At 40.3% G+C, this 24,445-nt stretch overlaps 1 protein-coding gene across 1 annotated transcript in view; it reads right to left on the bottom strand.

Annotated features, from left to right (window-relative positions):
* The window catches only part of large1 (LARGE xylosyl- and glucuronyltransferase 1), a 217,193-nt gene that overhangs the window by 59,760 nt on the left and 132,988 nt on the right, over positions 1-24,445 (bottom strand). The window contains exons 7-8 of the mRNA XM_031316902.2: positions 5,165-5,269; positions 3,397-3,509 (exon numbers count right to left, since the gene is read on the bottom strand). Coding sequence (XP_031172762.1) covers positions 3,397-3,509; positions 5,165-5,269 — 218 coding nt within the window. The remainder of the gene's footprint in view (positions 1-3,396; positions 3,510-5,164; positions 5,270-24,445) is intronic.

The following is a 24,445-nucleotide window of genomic DNA, read 5'->3' as shown; positions in this document are numbered from 1 at the left end:
ATTGGGAGAATGTCATATGGTCAGATGAAACCAAAATAGAACTTTTTGGTAAAAACTCAACTTGTCGTGTTTGGAGGAGAAAGAGTGCTGCATCCAAAGAACACCATACCTACTGTGAAGCATTGTCTTTTGTTATTGACCAAATACTTATTTTCCACCATAATTTACCAATAAATTCATTAAAAATGCTACACTGTGATTTTCTGGATTTTTTTTTCTCATTTTGTCTCTCATAGTTGAAGTGTACCTATGATGACAATTACAGGCCTCTCTCATCTTTTTAAATGGGAGAACTTGCACAATTGGTAGCTGACTAAATACTTTTTTGCCCCACTGTAGCTAGCTGTTTCTGCAACTTCTTTTTAAATGGGAGAACTTGCACAATTGGTGGCTGACTAAATACTTTTTTGCCCCACTGTAGCTAGCTGTTTCTGCAACTTCGGACTGTACAAGGCAGGATTAGCTGGGAGACTTCTTCTAAATGAGGGCGCACTTCCAACTTTGTGTGGAATACCTGCAGAACAGGGACATGTAAGTAGTTCTATACAATTTATTTTGTAGATTAGTGTGTGTTGTAGCAGTGTTTTACCATTGAGAACGAGCTAGCATGCTAACGGTTAGCCCCTAGGCCCCTCGTCTCGGCTAGTTACGTAGAAAGCCGTGCAGATTTTGAACAGCTCACCTGGAGGCTGAAGGCAGGACACATTCAGAAACCGTATCTCACTCTAAACAGCATGGATGTTTTTTTTTCAAAGTTTGTATGCGTGTGGAAGCACCAGAGACACAAAATAACACCCCAAATCCTTTCACTTTAATGAAAACCTTAATAAACATTTATAAAGACTCCCTTATGTTCATGACGTGAAGTGTTGTGTCATGGTTATGACAGTGTCATGCCAATCTTATGCACACCTCTTCATATAAAGTGTAACCAAAAGTATTTATGCTAAAAAAACAGACTCTTGTTAAATTATTCATGATACAGATTAAAAGGCAAATAACAGATCATGAAGAGAAAGATCTTTCTAATGAATGAAGAAAGTTGTTGAAAGGTTAATCTGATGTCTCCTCAGAGATCCCTACTCACTCCTCAGAGCATGAATAAGCCCATTGGAACAGACTTAATGATGGCGGACCAGAACCATTTCTGAGTCAACCGAAGAGTAAGTAACGATTAAATATACCCCTTGAGTTGTGCATGGCCTTGATCCTGAAATGGTGAATTGTCTCATTGTTGGTTTGGACTGAAACAACCTGAGCAATCGTCTAAATAGAAGCCTGACTCTACTGTCTTGTTAATGTTTTGTACGTCTCCAGATGTTCAGGCTTTAATTCCTAATGTATGTCTAATCATACTCGCAAAGAGAGTATACTTCAAATTGCTTTGAGGAAATGTACTTTGGTTACATCTGAGGGACTTTTTTTGACTTTGGGATCTTTGCAGGTTCACAAGACACAAGTCTCAGTGACAGATTCCAGCTTCCTAATGGTAGACATAAAACTCCACAGCCACATAATGTATGCTGCAATAAAGAAGGCTGACAGCCCATTGTTGGAGCTCATACAACAGAAGGCAGATGGAATGCTCAAACGATTTCCAAAGCCCTGTTCATTTTCCATACTGCATACCTTGCGGGATTTTACTTAATGAAGGTTTAATTAAAAACTCATAAACGCACCTCTCATCTACAAGAGCTCGGAATAGCTCTGAGATAATGGAGAGACCCTTCGCCAAGGTCTCAGTGTCTGCCCTTACTATGTGAGATATAGAACACTGCACAGTTTAAAGTGTAACTCAATTAGATGAAAAAAGTCTAACCAAACCTTTGTATAACAGTAGCACAACCCAAACACATCCACCAGCAGCAGACTCTCAGTTCAACTGTATTATGTTCAAGTGCATTATTTCTTCTGCCTTTTGGCCTGAACCAGGAAAAGTGCTCATTGTGGCTGCTTAGCCAGGTGCCTCCTACAGCACACAGCCAGGAACCTGGGATTTACCTCCATATTGGATGATGCTGTAAATCACTATTTAGGTTCAGGGTTATTGCAGGAAGTAGTAGGGCTGGGCGATATAGCTGAAAAATGTATTACGATAAAATGTTTAATTTCAATCAATATCGATAATTATTGACAGTTTTTAATGACCTGGTTTTTAATAATTACCAGGAGAAAAAAGGTTGAATATAACCACTTTATTTACTAAGGCACACAGATAATACATCATATTTATCAATATTGAAGGGGATTTTCAGGGTTTTTTTCAACAGAAAGTGTAGCTTTGTGTTATCTAAAAGATTTTCAATTGTGCATTTTCCGATTGTGCCAATGAAATGCTGAGCTACAGCTTTTATAGAGCTTACATTTGGAGACGGACAGTCAGACAGGCTGAAGTTTTGGCTAGCTGTGCTACAGCTACAAATGGATCCTAACACTCCGGTCTATACACTGTGCCTTGTAGACCATCGGGCCTGCATTGACTGTTTTGACTGGGATGACTACTGCCAGCCAAAGAGTTAAAGAAATCCTATACCAAAGAACATTTACCTAAAGAAAAATGCTGTTCCAAGAGTGGACAGTTGTAGACAGAGCAGCTAAAGTTACTGTGTTGACCTGACATCAATATGTTACACACAAAAGCCTGGCAGGATAATGGCAACTTATCGATCTCTCCATAATGTTGTCAGACACTCACTTTAGGAAAGAATTTTGACGGTGCGCATTGGCCCTATAGGGTTAAGTTGCAGGCCGGTTCACGGCTGCCAGTTACAGTGTTCTCGCTCAATACTGGACCAATGTCAACGATTTTTGTCACTTAGACACTAGTTTGTCTTTGCCAGACCTTCCTCCACAGTGCTGTGTAAGAGGGTCTGGCTTAGTCCACACAGCATTCCGGGATGGGAGACAAACTTGCTCTGGTTTATTGGCATTTCTCTTTAAACTAATCACAATCGTCTTGGACAGTGCAGAGCTGCGGTGCCGCTGCAAAATAGCCTCAGGAAGGAACTTGTTTTGGTGGAACGTGTACGTAACACAAAGAAAGCGGAAGGTAATGGATATCGGGCAGAAAATAGTGTGATCCGGCGGAATTCCCGGCGGCAACGGAGTAATCCCAGAAGTGGAACGTCGTGAATATAGACTACTTAGACACAAATGCATTATAAAATAGGGTCCAGGTTGAAAAATCCAGAAATTCCCCTTTAATACAACAATGAAAAGGGTGGTAGCGGAGATAAAATATTGTATGTTGTTGTATGCCCGCTCTTGGTTGGGGAGGTTCTCCTGCACAGTTTAAACCCATCCACAGCATGTAAGCGGAGCAGGATGATTTTGGATGGAGAAAAGGCTAATTTTGAATTACCATGTCTGAGGTGTGAGGATGTGTGTATGTGTTACCTGGTCTGCCAGGGAGGTGGACAGCATGCTCATTAGTTCTCTCTCTGCAGTCAGTCTCCACATCTGCTCCCATCTCAGCTTTCGCAGACGATCCAGGAGAAGCAAAATCACCCCTTAAAAGCACACACACACACAGACACACACACACACACACACACACACACACACACACACACACACACAGATATGGTAGCTTAAGAAACAGAGAGATTATTATCAGCTGCCTGGTAAAGGTGATAAAGTCCCATCATGAGGCTCTGAATCACATCCTTGTGTTTTCTGAGATAAAGCTGCAGACTTAGATAGGTTAAAGACTGACCAACGTTGGATGAAGACATTTTAAAATCCTCCTGGAAACACAAATATTCTTAGAAAGTCATGCTGCTTTTCTCTGCTAACTTTCTCCCACAACAAATGAAAAAACAAAAACTTCTCAGTTCCCTGGCTAATAAAAGCAATATTCTGGGGTACTACAAATAAAATCAAGCAGCCAATTTTCAGAGGGAGGGACATGGGCATAATGTTTTTGCAAATCGGAACAAACAAACCATCTTTCACACCCCGCTGTGCTCTGTTGCCACGGCCATGGCCACAAAGCCAACCAGCCTCAGCTGAACTGGAGGCTTTCTGTCAAATTGCTGTTGTGTGTAAATGCAACACATGCCTTTCTATTTCTGAGATCTGCTGTTCAGTCACACTGACAGGAAGTTTAGGAACAGAACACTGAACCTTTACAAAGCAGATGTGTTCAGGTGAGTTTTACACAGCTCCCACTGAAATGTGTTTGCTGGGAAATTCACACAAACTGCTGCAGCAAGTCATGCTGTTTGTTTTGGGTTATAGTCAATAGAACGATTATCCTCCAGCTCTAGTCTAGAGAAGAAGCTAGAAGTCTCCTGAAGGAAAAGACCTGCTGGATTTTAAGGAGGAAAAAATATATAGGCAGGGGAAAATAACAAGGTGTAATGGAATTCAATCAATGCCACTATCAGATTTTTGAAGATGTTTTTTCCATACAACTTTTAACACGCCTCGTGGTTGCCTGTATTATTCATCAATGCCTCTGAAAATGTACTACATTCTTGCAAGAAAAGAAACTGCCTTGCTGCATATAATATGTAGGTTGACACTGTCAAACGGTGATTTTGGAATACCACTGCTGACGGATACATGAAGAGGAAGCTATATATTTTCCCAAAGACTTAATACAGCAATTTCCACTGAATGAGTCGGCGACATGTTGCAAATGTCCACAGGAAGTGTATTAGAAGCAGAATGTCTCCCAGCAGTCTGTTTTTCAGCAGACATTTCCAGTGTTGTTTTTGAGTTGTTTACTAATCCTTTTGGTATTTTACAAGCATATTGACAACACGGTTACAGCTTCTTCATGATCGATGTGGTAACAGACATTGTGGCTGTATTGCCTGGTCTGTATTTTCCTGAAAAGTGAATATTATCAGAAGAAAACATGCAGCATTTATTCTCCTGCTTTACATACGTCACAGGCAAAGAGACAGAAACAAAGAAAAGTTGAAGTCAATAAATAAAAATGCACCATTAGATATTCATTACATGTCAACTGTCTATCAGTATTTGTGTATACATTCACAAGTAAATATCACACTTTAAAGCTGCGAGCTACATTGGCAAGACTCTACAGTGGCAGTAAAATGCCTCCGGCAGCCGCTACAGAGCAGAATGCAATGCAACCATTTCTAGAAGGCATTGGAGGTTTTCTGAGATCTGACGTGCTCCTGTGAAACCTCACCAGTGTTGAAGCCTCTGCTCAGAGCCGGCCAGGGTCGATGGTTCTTCCACAGGTTCCCCAGGTACCAGTCACTCTGGTTCTCCACCAGACCAAGAACCTGCTGACCTGAACACAGCAAACACAACACCGTTACTGCTTTTTCACATTCTCTACATCTACATATTTTCTCTGCAGCTTTCTATTTAACTAGAGTTTATTTTATTGTACGCTTTCTTTTATTTATTAATTGGTAGTAATGTATTGTCTCCTGGGGCTTTTGGCTGAAGTAATTTGGTGGTTTTCCAAAAAACAATGTTGCATATCTTTAATATGTGTACCTCTAACTCATTGTACCCCAAAGAAACTCAACTGTATACTACTGACTTACTGTGCACTTCTATTTCAGAGGAACTACATTTACCTGACAGAGAAATGCTACTGTTGTTGTAAATGTTACAAAATATAACAATTTAAATGCAATGCATTATAATTCATTAAACTATCCAGCATTATATTAGAGTTTAAAGCTCCACCCTTAAAAAGATGTTAAAGGTCCAAATTCTCTGGGTGGGCAAAGCAGAGAAAGGGGAGGTAACCTTTCCCCTTATGACGTCATATAGGGAAGATTCCAGATTGGCCCATCTGAGCTTTCATTTTCTCAAAGGCAGAGCAGGATACCCAGGGCTTGGTTTACACCTATCGCCATTTCTAGCCACTAGGGGACAAAAGGCAGGCTGGGGGAACTCATATTAATGTTAAAAAAACCTCATAAAGTGAAATTGTCATGCCATGGGACCTTTAAGTAAAGTTAAAGGCATAATATGCAATATTTTCCTAAAAAGCAATGTATAGACTAATACAAAAGTAATCCCTCTCAATTATCACTTATGACCCACTAGAAGTTTGTGGTGGTGTCTGTATCTGCAGAGACCCTGCCCTCTGCCTGGATTTTCTCTTTTCTTCTTATTTTGCTGATTGCAGGATGTTAATGGGCATCAAAGACAAGATTAACTGACACAGACACAAACACAGACAGGATGACGCTCTGCATTCTCTGAGTGGCTGTTACACGGTGGAGACAAACATTTTGGAAGACAGATTCCTAGGCGAAAAAACGTGGGCAACGTTAACCAGACCAGAAGGAACCAGAAGAAAGCTGGAATATGGCGCCTAAGAAAAATACAATCCTACCCGATGAGGTGGAGGAGATCAAGAAATATCTGGACCTTTTGTCGGCGGAGATTTCAACCGTTGCAGAGCAACAGAAGAAAATCATGGATCTGATGGGTGAAATACAAACGCTAAAGAGGCAAAGTTTGGAGAACGACCGAAAGATCGCTTTTCTGGAGACTCGAGTTGTTGACCTTGAGCAATACTCCAGAGTTAACGATGTGGTTATCAGCGGCCTGAGAACCAAACACCGGAACTATGCCAGGGTGGCTGCGGACGCTGGGCACACCGCTGCCGGAGTGAGTGAAGCCTCCGAGGAGGAGAAGGAGTCGCTGGAACAACAGGTGATTTGCGTTTTGGACAACAAAGGCATCTATGTGGACAGCGGGGACATTGAGGCTTGTCATACCCTGCCAAGCAAAAACAAAACGGCCACTCCATTGATAATAATCCAGTTCATGAACAGAAAGAAAAAGTCAGCACTCCTAATACAGGGAAGGAAAGTAAAAGGGACCGAAGTTTACATCAACGATCACCTCACCAAGAAAAATGCTGACATCACCAGGAAAGCAAGCATACTCAGAAAACAAAACAAGATCCAGGCAACATGGTCAAGAAACTGTAAAATATTCATCAAACTACATGGGTCGACACCTGATGCAGCGAAAGTGTTCTCATCAGGGACATCACCGAGCTGGATAAGTTGGAAGAAGGAATGAATCAAGAGCAACATAGGCCTACATAAAGTAACTGAATACAAACTGAACTGAACTTATCAAACACAATGATCATGACAAATTCATCTGCTACATATGAACAACTGAACTTGGAAACTTTCAAATACACAGAACATAAACCACAAGATATTGAAAATGACATTGATCCAGATAATAACGTTTACATTGGTACTCACAGCCAGTGTGAATATTACACAGTTGAGCAGTTCAAAAAAATACATAAAAATGGATGGCACAATATCAATAATACATTTTAACAGCAAGAGCCTTATCGCAAATCTTTCAAAAATCAAACAGTGACTAAAACAAGTGGAAACAAATTCACAGCAAATGCCATAACAGAGACTTGGCTCACGGTAGAATCAGTGATCAGGATTTGGTTGAGATTGAGGGATACGAACTGTTTTTCATCAACAGGAAACAATCAAAGGGTGGGGGGGTGGCATTATATATTGACAAAAGATATCAATGTAAAATTGTTAATAAAATGTCTTTTGTTTTAGATACAATCATGGAATGCATCACAGTACAAATTGAAATGGAAAAATCTAAAAACATTCTAATTAGCTGCATTTATAGGAAACCGGGATCAAATATTGACATGTTTAAGGAAAAGAATTACAGAAATATTCAGTAAAAGCAATAACAAAAAATGTTTTTTATCTGCAGAGACTTTAATATTGACTTGCTCAACCCACAAGAACACAATAAAACTACAGAGTTCATTAATTTGATGTACAGTACCGGTTTATATCCCTCAATATCCCTCAATCACTCGACCAACCAAAATTACAGCAAATAGTGCTACACTAATTGATAACATATTTACCAATGCTATTGACTATAAAGTTGAAAGTGGACTAATAATAAACGACGTCAGTGATCATCTGCCAGTTTTTGCAAACATACATAGCTACACTAAGACCAGGAAAGACTGCAAAATATACACAATGACCAGACACAGAACTCAAGAAAACGTCAATAAATTCAAAGAGGATTTCATGAAACAAGACTGGGGCAAAGTGTGCGTAGAAAATGCGAATGAAGCCTACGATTCATTTTTGACTGTTATAACATCATTTTATGGAAAAAACTGTCCTCTTGTAAAGAAAGAAGTAAAACAGAAATTGGAAAAAACCTGTGGATAACTAACAGAATATTAAATGCATGTAAGAAGAAAAATGTATTATATAAAGAGTTTTTAAAGAAGAGGACTAAAGAAGCAGAAAAGAAATATAAGATAAGATATACAAAAACAAACCAGAATCACGAGAAGCAATAAAAAGAATTATTATAGTAAACTATTGGAGGACAAAAGAAGCAATATAAGAAACACCTGGATGGTGCTGAATGAAATTATCAAGAAAAAAAAGGCAAAACAGGAGACACTAACTATTTTTTGACTAAAAATTATACAGAGGTTAAGGATATGACCTTGGCTGCAAATGAATTTAATGATTTTTTTTGTTGGAGTTGGTCCAGGTTTAGCTGAGGAGTTTGCAAAGACTGGCAGTATAAATGATGTGCTAAGCAAGAATGTAAATATTAATTAATCTATGTTTGTTAAGGGAACTGATAAAAAAGAAATTATTGAGATTGTTAAAACATTTAAGAGTAAAAAGTCCACAGACTGGAATGGCATTGACATGTTTATGGTCAAACGTATTATTGATTGTGTTGTGAAACCTCTAACACATGTATGTAATCAATCTCTGAAAACTGGAGTCTTTCCAGATAAAATTAAATTGGCAAAGGTGATCCCAATATACAAGGCTGGTGAAAAACATACACTCTCAAACTACAGACCTGTTTCACTGCTCTCCCAATTCTCAAAAATACTAGAAAAAATATTCTCTACAAGGCTTGATAATTTCGTTACTAAACATAATATACTGTGTGATCAGCAATATGGTTTCAGGGCTAATAGGACAACTTCACATGCACTTATTCAATTTGTAGAAGAAATAACAACAGCAATAGAACAAAAAAAAATATGCAGTGGGGATATTCTTGAATCTTAAGAAGGCATTTGATACAGTAGACCACAATTTATTGATCATGGAATTATACAAATATGGAATTAGGGGGACTGCACGTTCTTGGTTAAATAGCTACTTATATAATCGACAACAATATGTTGAAATGCAAAACCATAAATCAAAATTAAAGAAAATCACCTGTGGTGTCCCCCAGGGGTCAGTGTTGGGACCATTGTTGTTTAACTTGTATATAAATAATGTATGGGAGGTGTCAAAAAAATTGAAAACCATTTTATTTGCTGATGACACTAATTTAATCTATTGAGGGGAAAATTTGGAACAACTCTTGGATACAGTGGAAAATTTATTAAAAAAGATGAAAAGTTGATTTGATGCAAATAAACTAACACTGAACTTAAGTAAAACTAAATTTATAATTTTTGGTAATCGTGCAATAACTTTACACAAAAAACTTATGATAAATGACATTGAAATAGAAAAAGAACTTAAATTTCTGGGAGTAATAATCGATGAAAAATGATGTTGGAAGCTACATATACATTATATTAAGGCTAAAATATCCAAATCAATTGCTATACTGTATAAAACCATTTACCTTATTACCTTATTAAATCAACGCTCATTGTATACATTGTATTGTTCCTTCATACTGCCATATATTACTTACTGTTTGGAAGTGTGGGGAAACACTTACAAAACGAACATTGAACCTATTTTTATTCTTCAAAAGAGAGCCTTAAGAATTGTAAATAAAACCACTTATAGAGCATCAACTAATCCACTTTCTATCAAATTAAAAGCACTAAAATTCAGAGATATTGTTGACTTTAAAACTGCACAAATTATGTACAAAGTAAAAAATCAACAGCTATCGAACACTATCCAAGGGTTGTTTCAAATGAGAGAGCAAGCATAACTTAAGAGTAACGTTTGTATTTCAAAAGAAACTTATAAGAACAAATGCTAAATATCACTGCATCACAACCAAAGGAGTTAATGTATGGAACAGCTGCAGTGAAGAGATGAAATCATGTACAACAATGAGCAATTTTAAGAGACAATTTAAAAAGTTTATTTATAAAACTTCTTCCTACTCCTTTTTGAACATGGGAATTTCTTATTGGAAATAATAACTTTGGTAGATTGTGCTGAGAAGTACATGTCCTTATTTATCTGTCATTTTAATTTTATATATGTATGTATATATATTATTTTTTTTACACAAAATAAACTAAACTAAAAAAAAAAAAAAAAAATCAAACAATGCAGCACCGCAGGGGTGTGTCTGTTTATTTGTGCTTTAGAACATAAGCGCAGTGAAACAATCACAAAATAACTTTTTAAATGATCTGATTTACTGCTTTGTTCAGCGCTCCCTCTCGTCATTCACATCACTGCCTGGTACAGAAACAGCACCGAACAGGACCGCAAGGCCCTGCAAAGAGTGGTTTGGTAGGCTAAACACACAACAGGCCCTGCCCTACCCTGCCTAAAGAATAGTTACACCTGGCGCTGCAAGAAAAAGGCAAATCATTAAAGATCAAAACCACCCGGGTACTGGATACACCAGGCCAGCATTGAGAGGCTCAGGAGGAGCTTCTACCCTCAAGACACTAGGATGCTAAGATCCTAAGACTGCCCCTCCAGCCCCCCACATTCTGCTTTATGATAAATCATGCACAAGTTGAAGGAGCTGATGGGATTACATTTATTGAAATTGTACCTCATATGATTGTCATGTGACAAATAAAATGATTGATTGATTGAGATAATTGAGGGATGATCTGAAGCTAATCAGCTGTTCTTGGCTTCCCTTGGATTGGACTATATGCAGACAGAAATAGAGGTTAAAAGGGGCTTTTATGTCTGAGTCAATGACCAACTGGGAGAGAACTTTAACTTCCACCTCACAAATGGCACACCGCCTGCCATTAGAGAAGGTGCAAATTGAATTCTATACTCAACAATACAATTCATTTAAAGTTTTTAAGCCACAAGACAAAAGGTATGAATAGGACAGGCAAGGAAGCAGAATGAAATAAAGAGGAGATCCAGGAGATGACGGAACAAGAAGGGAAGGGATGTAACGTGGGCTTTAGGGCGAGAGATTATGAAAGGCAACCTGAGCAGAGATAAAGGTCGAGGAGAGCCTGGAGAGCAGGCATGGGTGTAGCAGTTGCAGCTTTAATGAAGGCTGTAAGAAAGATTAATGAGAGCTTATTGGAGCAGACAGCAGAGAGCAGGCAGCCCCTTTAGAGAGGCTGCAAAACAAAGAACAAAGCGGTGATGACTGAGCGGGACAATTAGAGCTCAAAAACAAAACCTTCTCATTTTACTGAGACAAACTTCACAGGTGATTCTACTTTGGTTTGGGTTCATCAAAAAAGTGCCTGTTAGCTTAATCTGATTGTGTCTGTCTGCTATTTGCTGCTGAGCAGTTGGTGTACAATGGGTTTATCCGGGTTTGCACTGAAAACAGCTGGCTGCTGCTGGAAATGAGTTTGATGAGCAAAATCCAAAACAATGGGCTGAAAGAGGCTAAAACACTGTAGAGCTGAGGGGAACTGTAGAGTTATTTATGATTCTATGGGTTTGTCACTACAGGCAACACCTTTCACATTACACTCTGTAGTCTGGATCAACAGGAGCACATTTCTAAGATAACTGCCCTTACTTTCCGCTCTCTGTGTGTTGCCGTTTCAAACTCTGTTTGCTTTGGAAAATAACAACAAACTTCGAGCTAGCAAGCTGCACGCTCAAAATAGCAAGTTTTGAAAAAAATTTGGATCATGCAATAAGGCAGGCCTGCTTGGTTCTTTCGGGGGAATGATTGTAAATCTTTACAATCAATCCACAGAAAGAACCAACAGCATCTAACTGGGACGTTTGGGACCGATTGGTACACACAGCGATAAACTAGTAAGAGCAAATTACGTTTAACCATGTATCCAGCTGATTTAAATAACTCATGTTACAGTATTGTGTGAACAGATCACTTCATTTAATATTGTATGTGGCATTTACTTTTGCGGGGTGCAAATGTTCCACCAGAACAAGTTCCTTCCCGAGACGATTTTGCAGAGCCACCATTACTGCGTTCGGCGGTAGACCTTACTTTACAGTGCTGTGGAGATAGGTATGGCACACTTTCAACACTTTTTAACCAGATTTCATTTTCAATTTTATTTATAGTGTCTAATCATAACATATGTTATCTCAGGCCACTTTTTATATAAAGCAGACCTAGACCACACTCTAATTTACAATATTCCCCCCAAAAGCAAGCACTTGGCGACAGTGGCAAAGAAAAACGTCCTTTGAAAATGCAAAAACCTCAAACAGAACCTGGCTCTAGGTGGACGGCCATCTGCCTTGACCTGGAGAAACAAAACGAGTAAACCTTTCTCCTTTCCCATCATTATCAATGGCATTGTTTATGTTTCAGATAAGCAAAATAAACAGGAAAACATGTTGATGCTGTTATACTAAATAAATGCTGTCATGACCACAATGTGTTAACACACAGAGGCCTACCTTTCTTAAAAGTGTTTTGACTAAATCTAAACATCCACAATGAGAAAAACTGAGGAGCACCTGACCGTGAACTCTCAACCATCGGCCTTTTTCAAGAACAGTTAAATACTGGGTTTTCAAGTCAGACAGCCATGACAGGCAAGAAAAAGGAAACAAAATCATAAAGCTGTACTCTGTTTCAACAAAAAATAGGTTATTCATCCCTGGTTTAGAATATCTTAAAGAAAATAGCCCAAATAGCTCAAAACAAGGTGATTCTTCTCACTTTTTTCTATATTCAAACCACAGCAACTGAATCAGCTTTTAGAATCTTCAAAACATTCATTCACATTACACTGTTCAGTAGCTATTGATTTTGCAATTCACAGACTGGCTATCTGGCCTGTGAGCCTGTGAAGGATGAAAGCCAATACCTGCTATTCAGCAATTACAGTCTGGTTAGAATGGATTACAGTTGGACATAATAGTATGTATGCATGTCCCACTAAGCAAAGTCCTCACACAGCAAACCTCAGGCCATCCAAAATCTATTTCTCAGCATGCAGCATGCGGCTGAGGGGGAGTGAGCAAGTTCTTAAATTAGCTGTGAAGAGGTACAAGGAGATCAGTGGGAGTGTTTCCTGCTGAGTCAGTGGTGCTGGTACAAGTAAAGATGAAAGCCAAGGTCAGCAGGCCCAACATAGTCTCTCCTCACTCCACCATTTCATCCTGCTACTGCGCCTCACATGGAGCTTTGATTAACAACCATATCAGGATATTTATTCATCATTAAAAAGTCTAATCACATTTCTAATTCTAAGTGAGAAATCTTTTAAACTTTTGTTCACTTGGAGGTTGTTTTGTCACTAAAATGATCCGTACTAGGGCTAGAATTTTTATGATATGATATTGTCATTGTTTTACAAAATTCTGTTGTCCAAATTCATGATGTAACTTGTGAACTGTAATTAAAAAACAAGAAATTATTCATTTAAACGTTTGTTTTACACGTGACATAACAGTGGAAAACAGTTCATTGCAGTAAACATTAATTTAATTATTGTATGTAATTTTAAAACAACGTGATATACTGTGTAGACCACATGGAGGCACATATAAGATGATACATTACAAACTCGAGGACTATTCAATTATGTGGTCATAACATCAGATATTCCATTTGAACGAAGCTCAGGTGTAACACCAGCTTCTCTTGAAAGTGTTGCATTATGGGCCTTATTGTTGCTAAGCAAGTTTCTTCAAGTCTGTTTATAGTGTCAGCTTAAGTCACCATTAAAGTGTTAAGTAAGCCCAGTTTAACTTGAAGTAGTTTCTGACGGCATGTATAATGTTTTTTGCTGCCACAAAGGAAAGAAATTCCCAAGAAGTGAAGAGCCAAAAGCATTTCCCAGCGTCTTTACTGCAGAAACAGACAGGGGATCAAATCCTCCACCCATCCATACATACATTTATGTTTTGTTTTAATGAAAGTATTTCATTGATTTCTATGAGAAAAAAAGCCTACAGAAATGAGGACTATCTTATCCTTGAACTAACATTATCTCAGGAAAGTGTTTAGTATCTTGAAAAAATATTTTCCAAATAACAGGTGGCAGAAAAGGGGGGCTCACAATAATCAGGATAATCTTATATTCTGGCCAAGATGGTCTCAGAAAAATATTCTATTCATATTGTGATATTGAATTAATCCTTTGCAGGCCATATTCTTATTTTTCACTGTTCAACACTGCCACCAAAAATTAACATTTTTATTGGAAAATTTAGTAAAAACACAGACTACATTAAATTAAAATGTTGTTTAACCTCCAATGCCAAAGGTTTTTCTCCAAGCAGGCATTTTGACTTGTCATGGTAGGAAAAGCACAGGCATTACTAACGGGGTCAACGATTCTATTCAAGTGTCCCAGCAAACCATGACAGTGTGACAGTGTGGCTCACTGGTGAACAACACCAGCACCCTAAACTGAAGCAGCTAAATGGAATTCAGCCACCCTTCAATGCATTTTATTATTTACACCTGCGCTTCCATCAGGGGCGGATCTACAAGGGGGCAAGGGGGGGCAGCTGTGCCCCAACTGTAGAGCCTTGCCCCCCCCCCACTGCCCCCTAACTTAGGTGTTCTTAAGGGCCAAATCCTCATGATTATAACAGATAACCAGACGGCACACCAACCCGATTATCGGCTGTCGGACAGTCTGGCGAGGTCAGTGACTCGAGTCTGTTCGGTGTGTTCTGTGCCGTCATCCGTCAGAGGAGCTGTCGGCCTTTATCTTGGCCGACCCGACATGCTCAGTCGGAGACAGGGCAGTCGGGACTCACCCGGAAATGGCGAGCGGATGAGCCTCTCAAAATCTGACGAAAAACTTTTAAACTGACCTTTGTCGATCTGAAATGAAGACAGATTCAGCAACTGTATGGCCTATTTCTCGCTTAAAATGTTTTCAGAAACACGTTTCGGTGAACTATTTTAGTATAATATGAGATCGTATTCTGAACAAGCCGCCATGACAGTCTGGCTGTGAATTTCCGGAGAAAAAAGACCCACGTGACGCGTTCGTCCTATCAGCTGCCGGTTTTCATTTTCTGGGAAACAATACAGAGAAGCGCTGCCTGCTGCTATGGAGACGTATTACGTTTCGCGCAGAGTGTACAGTCAAGTCGGCGTCGCCTCAGTGTGTTCTGAGGCATTTTTTTGGACCTCGGGGACCCGACTGATCAGTCCGACTGCCTTTTCTGCCGACGGTCGGCCGTCTGGTTGGTGTGTAACAGCTATAAAACTGTAGTTGTAAAAACAAACCGCCACTATGTCCACAAGCTTCTCAAAGCATTAAAATAAACAAGAAATTGACCAAAAGTGAATAATACATACATAAGCCCAATTTATGGTCCTGCTTTAAATATACGCCGTAGGTATGTGCGTAGGTATGCAGGGAACTGTTCTCATCAGAACTGGTGTCCTCTTCTTCGTGGCGAAATGCAGAAACCATGTTGCTTCCATTATCTGTTATAATCATGAGGATTTTTTCCTTTGGGAGCCCCCATTCTTCTGTGCACTCCTCCACAAGAGTAACAATAGAATGAGCATTGTGTGGGTGAACCATTTGCTTTAAGTTTAGGAGTATGTGTTCAGCTTTACTGTCCTGAACATTGAAATAGCAAGCACTGACAGCAAGGAAGGAGGCTGTGAGCCCCTTTTTAGTCCATATGTCTATGCCAATGGTTACTTAGCTGGCCATAGCCAGTCTGTTTTTGAATTTGACCTTTTCAGCTAGGTACATTCCGTCCACAAGATTTGCAATTTTGGTTTTTTTGGGCACAGTCAGTCTTTAATCTATTTTTTCCATCATGTTGATGAATTCCTCATCTTCTACTGTCCGTGGAGGGAGTGCTGTCCGGGCTACCCATTTAGCTATAGCCTCCTCTTTGATGCGTTGTTCCTGGGAGTCTGACTTGTACTTGATGTGAGAAAAGAGTGCACCTGACATAGATGGCCTCTCCTCTTTCCTGGCTGGTTGTTTGACCACATCTGGAATCTATGGTAAGAAAAAATACAACGAGGCCTCATTAAATGCAATAATATCAGGAACACAAGTGTTAAATATATATATGTAGTTTCATTGTTACACTATCTTCACAAATTCTGACGTGAGCTACTTAACTAGCAGCCTTTATAGCATGTCTACCTTTTGATATGATAGCCATCTAACAGTTAATGTTAAACTAAAAGTGTTACATGCATAGCTAGATGCTAAGAGCTCAATCTAACATCCAACTTTGAAGTTGGCAAAGCTAACGTCGTTTCAAGTTCAAACCAACATTAGCAATGCCATTCGTTTGTATCCACTTCACAACTTGATAGCCAACTAGCAAGACTGGTATAATAGCTATAAAATATAACCTGGCTGCATAATGTATGTGCCACAACACCATAGCTAACTGGTTGATTTACAGCGTAGCTAGATGCCTAAAATCAGCATTAGCTTATGAGACCTTAATTTAAGTTAGCTTACCTGAATGTGTGGGTGGTTAGCCTTTAGATGCCGCTTAAGGTTGGTGGTATTTTTCCCCGATATTTTTTGTCCGCAGTGCTTCCCGTCAGTTATAATGACACATTCTGACTTTTTGTCAATATCATTGTATGTAAAATGCGACCAAATATCAAGCCTCTTCCTTCTACCTAGCATGTCGTCTGTCTGGCGAGCGGTGTACTCGCCATTCCCGACCTGTCTCGCCCATGGATATTAAGAGAACGGTCTCACCGCCCGCGAAATTACAAGACCTGCCCTACGAAGCAGCTCGATTGGTTGGGGTTAGGCATTTCACCTCGAGTGGTTTAAGGTTAGGATAGCCGATTGGTCAGGGGATAGGACCACCTGAACAAATGGGGTTACGTTAGCTTGTGTAAGCATAGTGTGCAGCCGCAGGCTGGCAGCAACAGCACAAACTCATTCTGAATATTTTGAGCGTAACAGCTGAATATTCTATCTCATAATGAAAAAGTAGAGACGATTGTAGACGAAAATGAAGAGAGATTTTATCTTAGTTTTTATTTTATGCAAAACATTTTAGTCTCGTCTTTTTTCGTCAACAATAATGCATGTTAATTTAGTCTTAGTCAGCGTTATTGGACATGGGTGCAGTCTCGTCATCGTCTCGTCTTAGTCATGAAAAAAAAGGTCGTTGACGAACATATTTCGTCTCGTCTCGTCTGACGAAATTAACACTACAACACCGTACCCTACGCCGTTCCCTACGCCATTCCCTACGCCGTAGCCTGACGTGCACCTCTCAAGGCCGTGGCCTGGTAGCGTCACATTTCCCCCCAACTCATTTCCTGGTTCTCCTTCTCCAAAAACAACATGATATCAGGGAGAGGGTTAACTTTTCCTGATACAACTTTCCAACCGTGGTCAGAAAGCACAAGGGAGACACTTTGTTTCTCCGTTTCCACCTCAAGAGTCAGATTCGCTCCGGAGCTAACCCTCGTCATCATGTACCACACACTCCCCACGTATCCACACATGCCGGCTCTGCTATTCTCTTAAAGAGATATGCTAGAATGACGTAGACACCAGGACACAAGTATAAAACCTGAGGTTAATTACGTAGGCTACGGTGTAGACTTTGCGTAGATCCTACATACAACCATAAATCTGCCTTTAGGCCCCTGCCCGTCCAATACAAACTGTAGCTACATCCCTGCATCCAACCTGTTCTCACTTACAACTTAAAATACTGACGCTTGGTCAGTGACTCTCAGGGTTGGATACCGACGCAAAAATCACCCGTTAGCGTCTGTATGGGATGCACTGGGCAGAGCAGCAGCTCGGCTGCGGCGCTGTAAGACGACGTAGTATTAAGAGCAACAACAGTAGCGAGTAGTATGAAAGACCGAAAATCTGCATAAGGAGGTAGGTTGGGGTGGTGGATGTGTCAACCAACACAGGACTTTCACCCAAGAGACTGGGTTTGTGTCCCGTCATTGTCCCGTGTGTCACTGAAACGTACATTTTGTAACCCCACCCCCAATCTTTTCCTAAACCTAAGGGACTGTTCGTTATTTAATTAAGGAGCCACCGGAGGAGTTTTGTGGCCTCTAACCTAAAAAGACTTGACCCTCCCCTCGTCAGTAATAATTTTCCTATGACCCTCCAAAATGATTTGAAAAAGAGGCATGACCCTCCCCTTGCGTACAAGTTTGCACTTAGCAAAGAAGTACAGATACCATTTGATTTTTACAGCCATGATGTACAGGAGTTAACCTCTGCATTCTCATCTTACACATCACACTCCTCTGTTATGGTGTGGTGGCCATTTCAGTAGATTTACTCACCAAACATTGTTGTGGAAACACAATAAGCATGGAAACTAAATGCACACTTCATGCATTGCTGCATTACTTCAAATACTAAGTTACTCCTCTAGTAAACTAGTATTCACATGAAATAAAACAATAAAACATTGAGACCATTCAGCAAAGGACACTGGGAAATAACAATTCAACACTGGTTGCTATGGACTTCGTCATTGTATATTTTAGCACATAGGTAAAGGTGCCAAAGCTGAACATTATATTCCAAAACATATATGTTTATTTTTAAAGCAGATTTTAAATTACATTGTAACAATTTAACAATTCGCCCTTATGAAATCCAAATGCGGCACGGCTGTTTTGGAACGCAATAGACAGACGCTTAAATTCAACTAAAATGTAACGGTGAACAATCAGTGTTCGACCTACAGTCTGTTGAGATGCCTCTCCAAACTCACCATAAAACGTTAAGACACGTTAAGATAAAAGATCCGTATTTTGCCGTAATCCAATGACACGGGAAAAAAAAGTAATCCACAGCGATCAGTAGATCCACAAAAAGGGTCACGGTGTATCCAGCAAGGCCTATACGAGCATCACATTCACCAGCCAGCTCCAAACAGGTGAACGAGGCCTCTCCACTTCGCCGTTTAATCAAAGTGGAATAAACATATACAAGTCCAAATCTACATAAAACCCGCAATCAATTAGTAAGCTGACATCACATTTATATACAGGGCATTTAGGAAACCTTTATTGCAAGGTTGGCACGGCAAGATGTCCAGACTAGTGCAACAGTAACTTTCGTTTTTTGCGTCCTGCTGCTCCCATCGTCAGCCAGGTAATATTTTTTTTACTAAAGCAGTATATGAAATCAGATGTATTACCTATCACCATTTAGTTGTTTTGTGTTATTTAAGATATTTATAAAATATCTGGTCATGCCAGACGTAATTATTCGCCTCATTTTTTAAACAATGCGTTTCAGCCAGGCAGTGCTCCTCCTGCCTCCCCCAGCAAACTCCACGTATGCGGTCAGACCCATCTGCTAGGGGGCCGAGACTGAGAGCTACATGGATAAATATGCACCAAACAAGCCACTTTGAAATTTTGCTCATGAATAAAAAAGTTGGGTGACCCCCCCGCCCAGACTAAAAAATGTTGGATGACCCTCCCCTCAACAAAAAATAAAAAGACATGACCCTCCCCTATTTTCCTCCGGTGGTCCATTCCATAAATACCGAACGGTCCCTAACTGTCCAGTTCTCAAGTCGTATGTCAGTTAAATGTACGTTGCGACCCAGAGCGTCAAAAATGTATGCCAAAGGGCTAGATGCGAGTCCTGAGAGTGCCAAATGGTGACGCCAATAGTCCTGTCCCAGAGTGTCAAAAAGTGATGCCAAGAGTTCCGACCAAGTGTGTCTAGATATGACACTAAAGGAGATTTTTTGCATCAATAACAAACGCCAAAGGCACCTGTCGCTTTTTGAGGCGATGGGAGTGAGAATGTGTTGCTGCATCAAACGTGCAGGGTGGCGTTCACACAGTCTGGCTCTCACACAGCGTGTCTTCTATGGTGGCCCTGCATCCCGACAAAGACTGGAGCGACTGAGCTGCCCCCGAGCATCTGAAGGTGAAGTCAGTTTCACCTGGTGAAATTTAAACACATCAATTTAACTTAAAGTTAAATTTGTAATGAATGTAATGTCTGCTAAAGGCGATTCAGCATCAGCAATAATATCGTGTCCATTAATTAGTCAAAAGTGAAATCCCTCCCTCTTGATTTGTAAGAGCGTTTTGTCCTTTGATTAGTTATGATTTTAGTAAAGACAAGAACAGCTTAATACAATATATTTAAAACTGGCATGTTTGAATTCATAACGTACAGAGGGTCGTCGTATTAGGGTCGTTATGTTACAACACACTACACAGTGCTAGCTAGGAGATTGATCATTTTTATTTGATTAGCTAAGCTGTACTATAAAATCCACTTCCTCTCACATATCACAGCAATGAGCCTGCACAAATTAAACCAGGTGGCATTCTTTACTGTCAAACTGGGAAAACAACAAATACAATGGGATTAAGAAGGCTACAGAAGGCCGACAGCGGCGAAGGCCCTATTGAAACTGAAGGAATAATTATTATTCTTTTTCCCGGCAAATTAATTGCCTTTATGAGGGGCTTAACATACTCAAAAACTCACCAAAATTGGCAGTCGCATCAATTCTGGTGAAAATGTACGTATTTTAAGGGTTTCGGAAATAGGCGCTCCAAAATGGCTCGCTAGCGCCCCCTACAAAATAAAAAAATTGAGCCCTTGCAGTACGTTTAACGTAGACTCACGAAACTTGGTACACAAATGTAGCATGTGAAGACGTACAAAAAAGCTCAAATTTGGTCTGTGCCATCTTAAGACCTTAAAGATGAAAAGTTATTAAAAGAAAAACTTTTCGCCATGGCGGGGCGGCCATTTTGTGCGTTTCGCCATCGAAACAGGAAGTAGGTGTAACTCGAGTATACATTGTCCAATTGGCTCGAAACTTTTCATGATTCATAAGACGCTAACTCTGAGGACATTTACTGGACAAAATTGACTCAAAGTCATAGCGCCCCCTAGTGGCAACAGGAAGTAGGCCTAAAAGTCAAGGTGCTATACTTTAACGAACTCCTCCTAGAGATTTCATCCGATGGACTTCAAATTTGGTCTGTACCATCTCAACACGTTAAAGATGAAAAGTTATTAAAAGTTTTTAATAACTTTTCATCTTTAACGTGTTGAGAACAATATTGACTTTTGGTCATAGTGCCCCCCGCTGGCAACAGGAAATCAGCCTTATATGACAAACATCATCCGATTTACATGAAACTTATATTGTGTGGTCTACATGTGATACTGAGCCACCTCCTATACTTTAACCACGCCCACTTACTCAGGAGTCTTGTGTGAGGTGTCATTGAACTCAGCAAAGAGTTCCTTCTTCATTGGTGATGGTTTGGCCCACCCCCTATGCTTAAGCCACGCCCATTTTCATAACTGGTGACCCGTTTAAGGTACCGTCTTGTGTGAGATATCATTGAACTCAGCAGGGAGTTCCCTTTTCATTGCTGATGATTTGCAGTGTCTGAGTGCCGTGCAAATGCGGGTTGCAAGGAGCGGCTTCCGCCAGTAACCCCTACGCGCACAGAGGCGCGAGGGCCCGTCCAACGCTGCTTGCAGCTTTAATTAGGGCCCGAGCACTGACAGCGGCGAAGGCCCTATTGAAACTGAAGGAATTATTATTATTACACCAAACCAACAAAGTTAAAAAAAATTGAGTCCCTGCAGTGTGTTTAACGTAAGTTGGTACGCATATGTAACATGTCAAGATGTACAAAAAACGTCATTGAAGCCATACCCTAAACCCAACAGGTCCGCCATTTTGATTTCAAAGTTCGGAATTAGTGCAATTTTGGCCATTTCCACATGTCGTACTTTAACGAACTCCTCCTAGAGATTTCATCCGATCAACTTCAAATTCGGTCTGTGCCATCTTAAGACATTAAAGATGAAAAGTTGTTAAAAGAAAAACAAACGTCAAACGGTGTGGGCATGGTGTGACGGCCATTTTGAGTGTTTAGCGATGAACAAAGAAAGAAATAACTTGAGTGTACGTTGTCGTATCTGCCCGAAATTTCTCACGATTGACAAGGGTCCAGGTCTGAGGACGTCTATAGGCCAATATTTACTTTTGGTCATAGCGCCCCCCGCTGGCAACAGGAAATATGCCTTATATGACAAACATCATCCGAGTTACATGAAACTTAGAATGTGTGGTCGACATGTGATACTGAGCCGCCCCCTATACTTTAACCACGCCCACTTACTCAGGCCACATTTGATAACTTTATAAATTTAAGGTAGAGTCTTGAGTCTAGCAGCAGTAGTTCTTTTGTAGATTATGGTGAACTTGTGTGTGTTGTAGCAGTGCTTTGCTATTGAGAACGAGTTAGCAGAGAGTTCCTTCTTCATTGGTGATGGTTTGGCCCGCCCCCTATGCTTAAGCCACGCCCCCTTTCATCACATTTTAACCATTTAAGGTAGACCCTTGTGTGAGGTATCATTGAACTCAGAAGAGAGTTCCTTTTTAATTGGTGATGGTTTGACCTGCCCCCTATAATTTAGCCATGCCCCTTTTCACAGCTAATGAACTGTATGACGTAGAGTCTTGTGTGACGTATCGTTGAATTCAGCAGGGAGTTCCCTTTTCATTGGTGACGATTTGCAGTGTCTGCGCAAATGCGCGCAAATGCACGGTCGCAAGGAGCGGTGTCCGCCAGTAACCCCGACACGCACAGAGGCGTGAGGGCCCGTCCATCGCTGTTTGCAGCTTTAATTAGGGCCCGAGCACGAAAGTGAAAGCACTGAAAGTGCGAAGGAACCTATTGTTTTTCGTCAGATTATTAGGGCCCGAGCGCCGACAGCGGCGAAGGCCCTATTGAAACTGAAGGAATTATTTTCTGCAAATGAATTGGCTTTTTGAGGGGCTTAACATATTCAAAAACTCACCAAAATTGGCGGTCGCATCAAGTCTGGTGCAAATTTACGTATTTTAAAGGCCCATATTATGAAGAAATCACTTTTTCTGGGATTTGGGGTGATATGTTGTGTCTCTGGTGCTTCCACACACATACAAACTTTGAAAAAAAATCCATCCATGCTGTTTAGAGTGAGATACGGTTTCTGAATGTGTCCTGCCTTCAGTCTCTGGGTGAGCTGTTCAAAATCGGCATGGCTTGTGACGTCACAAGCCGAAACAAGCAGGCTAACCGCAACCATTAGCTCATAGCGTTAGCATGCTAACGCTAATGGTAACGCTAGCATGCTAACGCTAGCATGCTAACTCGTTCTCAATAGCAAAGCACTGCTACAACACACACAAGTTCACCATAATCTACAAAAGAACTACTTACATGTGCGCCCTCATTTAGAAGTCTCCCAGCTAATCCTGCCTTGTAACTGACCGAAGTTGTAGAAACAGCCTTTCTTTTACTGTCTATGGAGCTAGCTAGCTGACATGATCTACATCTGAGCTACTGCGCATGTGCGAGTGCAATCAAAGATAGTACAGAAGAAGAAGAAGAAGAAAAGAGGTCTCACTCTGTAGCTAAAACAGAGACCAGGTGAAAAGAGGATCTGCAGCAGTGAGAGAGAGCGGTGCAGTACAACAAAAATATGGTGTTTTTTGAAAATTAAACCATGTAAACCTATTCTGGTACAACCTTAAAATACAATTATGAACCTGAAAATTAGCATAATATGGCTGCTTTAAGGGTTTTGGGAACAGGCGCACAAAAATGGCTCGCTAGCGCCCCCTACAAAGTTAAAAAAAATGGAGCCCCTGCAGTGCGTTTAACGTAGACTCACGAAAGTTGGTAAACATATGTAACATGTCAAGATGTACAAAAAACGTTGTTGGAGCCGTACCCTAAACCCAACAGGAAGTCCGCCAATTTTTTTTTTTCTTTTTTCAAAGTTAGAAATTAGTGCGATTTTGGTCATTTCCACGTCGTACTTTAACGAACTCCTCCTAGAGATTTCATCCGATCAACTTCAAATTTGGTCTGTGCCATCTTAAGAAATTAAAGATAAAAAGTTGTTAAAAGAACAACCTTTCGTTATAGGGCATGGCCGTGGTGGGGTGGCCATTTTGTGCGTTTCGCCATCAAAACAGGAAGTGGGTGTAACTTGAGTGTACATTGTTCAATTGGCTCGAAACTTTTCAGGATTCATAAGTCCAACCCTGAGGACAAATAAAGGCCGATATTTACTTAAAGTCATAGCGCCCCCTAGTGGCAACAGGAAGTAGGCCTAAAAGTCAAGGTGCTATACTTTAACGAACTCCACCTAGAGATTTCATCCGATGGACTTCAAATTTGGTCTGTACCATCTCAACACCTTAAAGATGAAAAGTTATTAAAAGAAAAACTTTTCATCAAATGGTGTGGGCGTGGCGTGGCGGCCATTTTGAGTGTTTAGCGATGAACGAGAAAGTGACTGTAACTACAG

Source organism: Sander lucioperca, chromosome 20, assembly GCF_008315115.2.
Source record: "Sander lucioperca isolate FBNREF2018 chromosome 20, SLUC_FBN_1.2, whole genome shotgun sequence".
NCBI classification, from domain to species: domain Eukaryota; kingdom Metazoa; phylum Chordata; class Actinopteri; order Perciformes; family Percidae; genus Sander; species Sander lucioperca.
The sequence above is the reverse complement of the archived record's forward strand: the minus strand, read 5'-3'. Positions and strand labels throughout refer to the sequence as shown.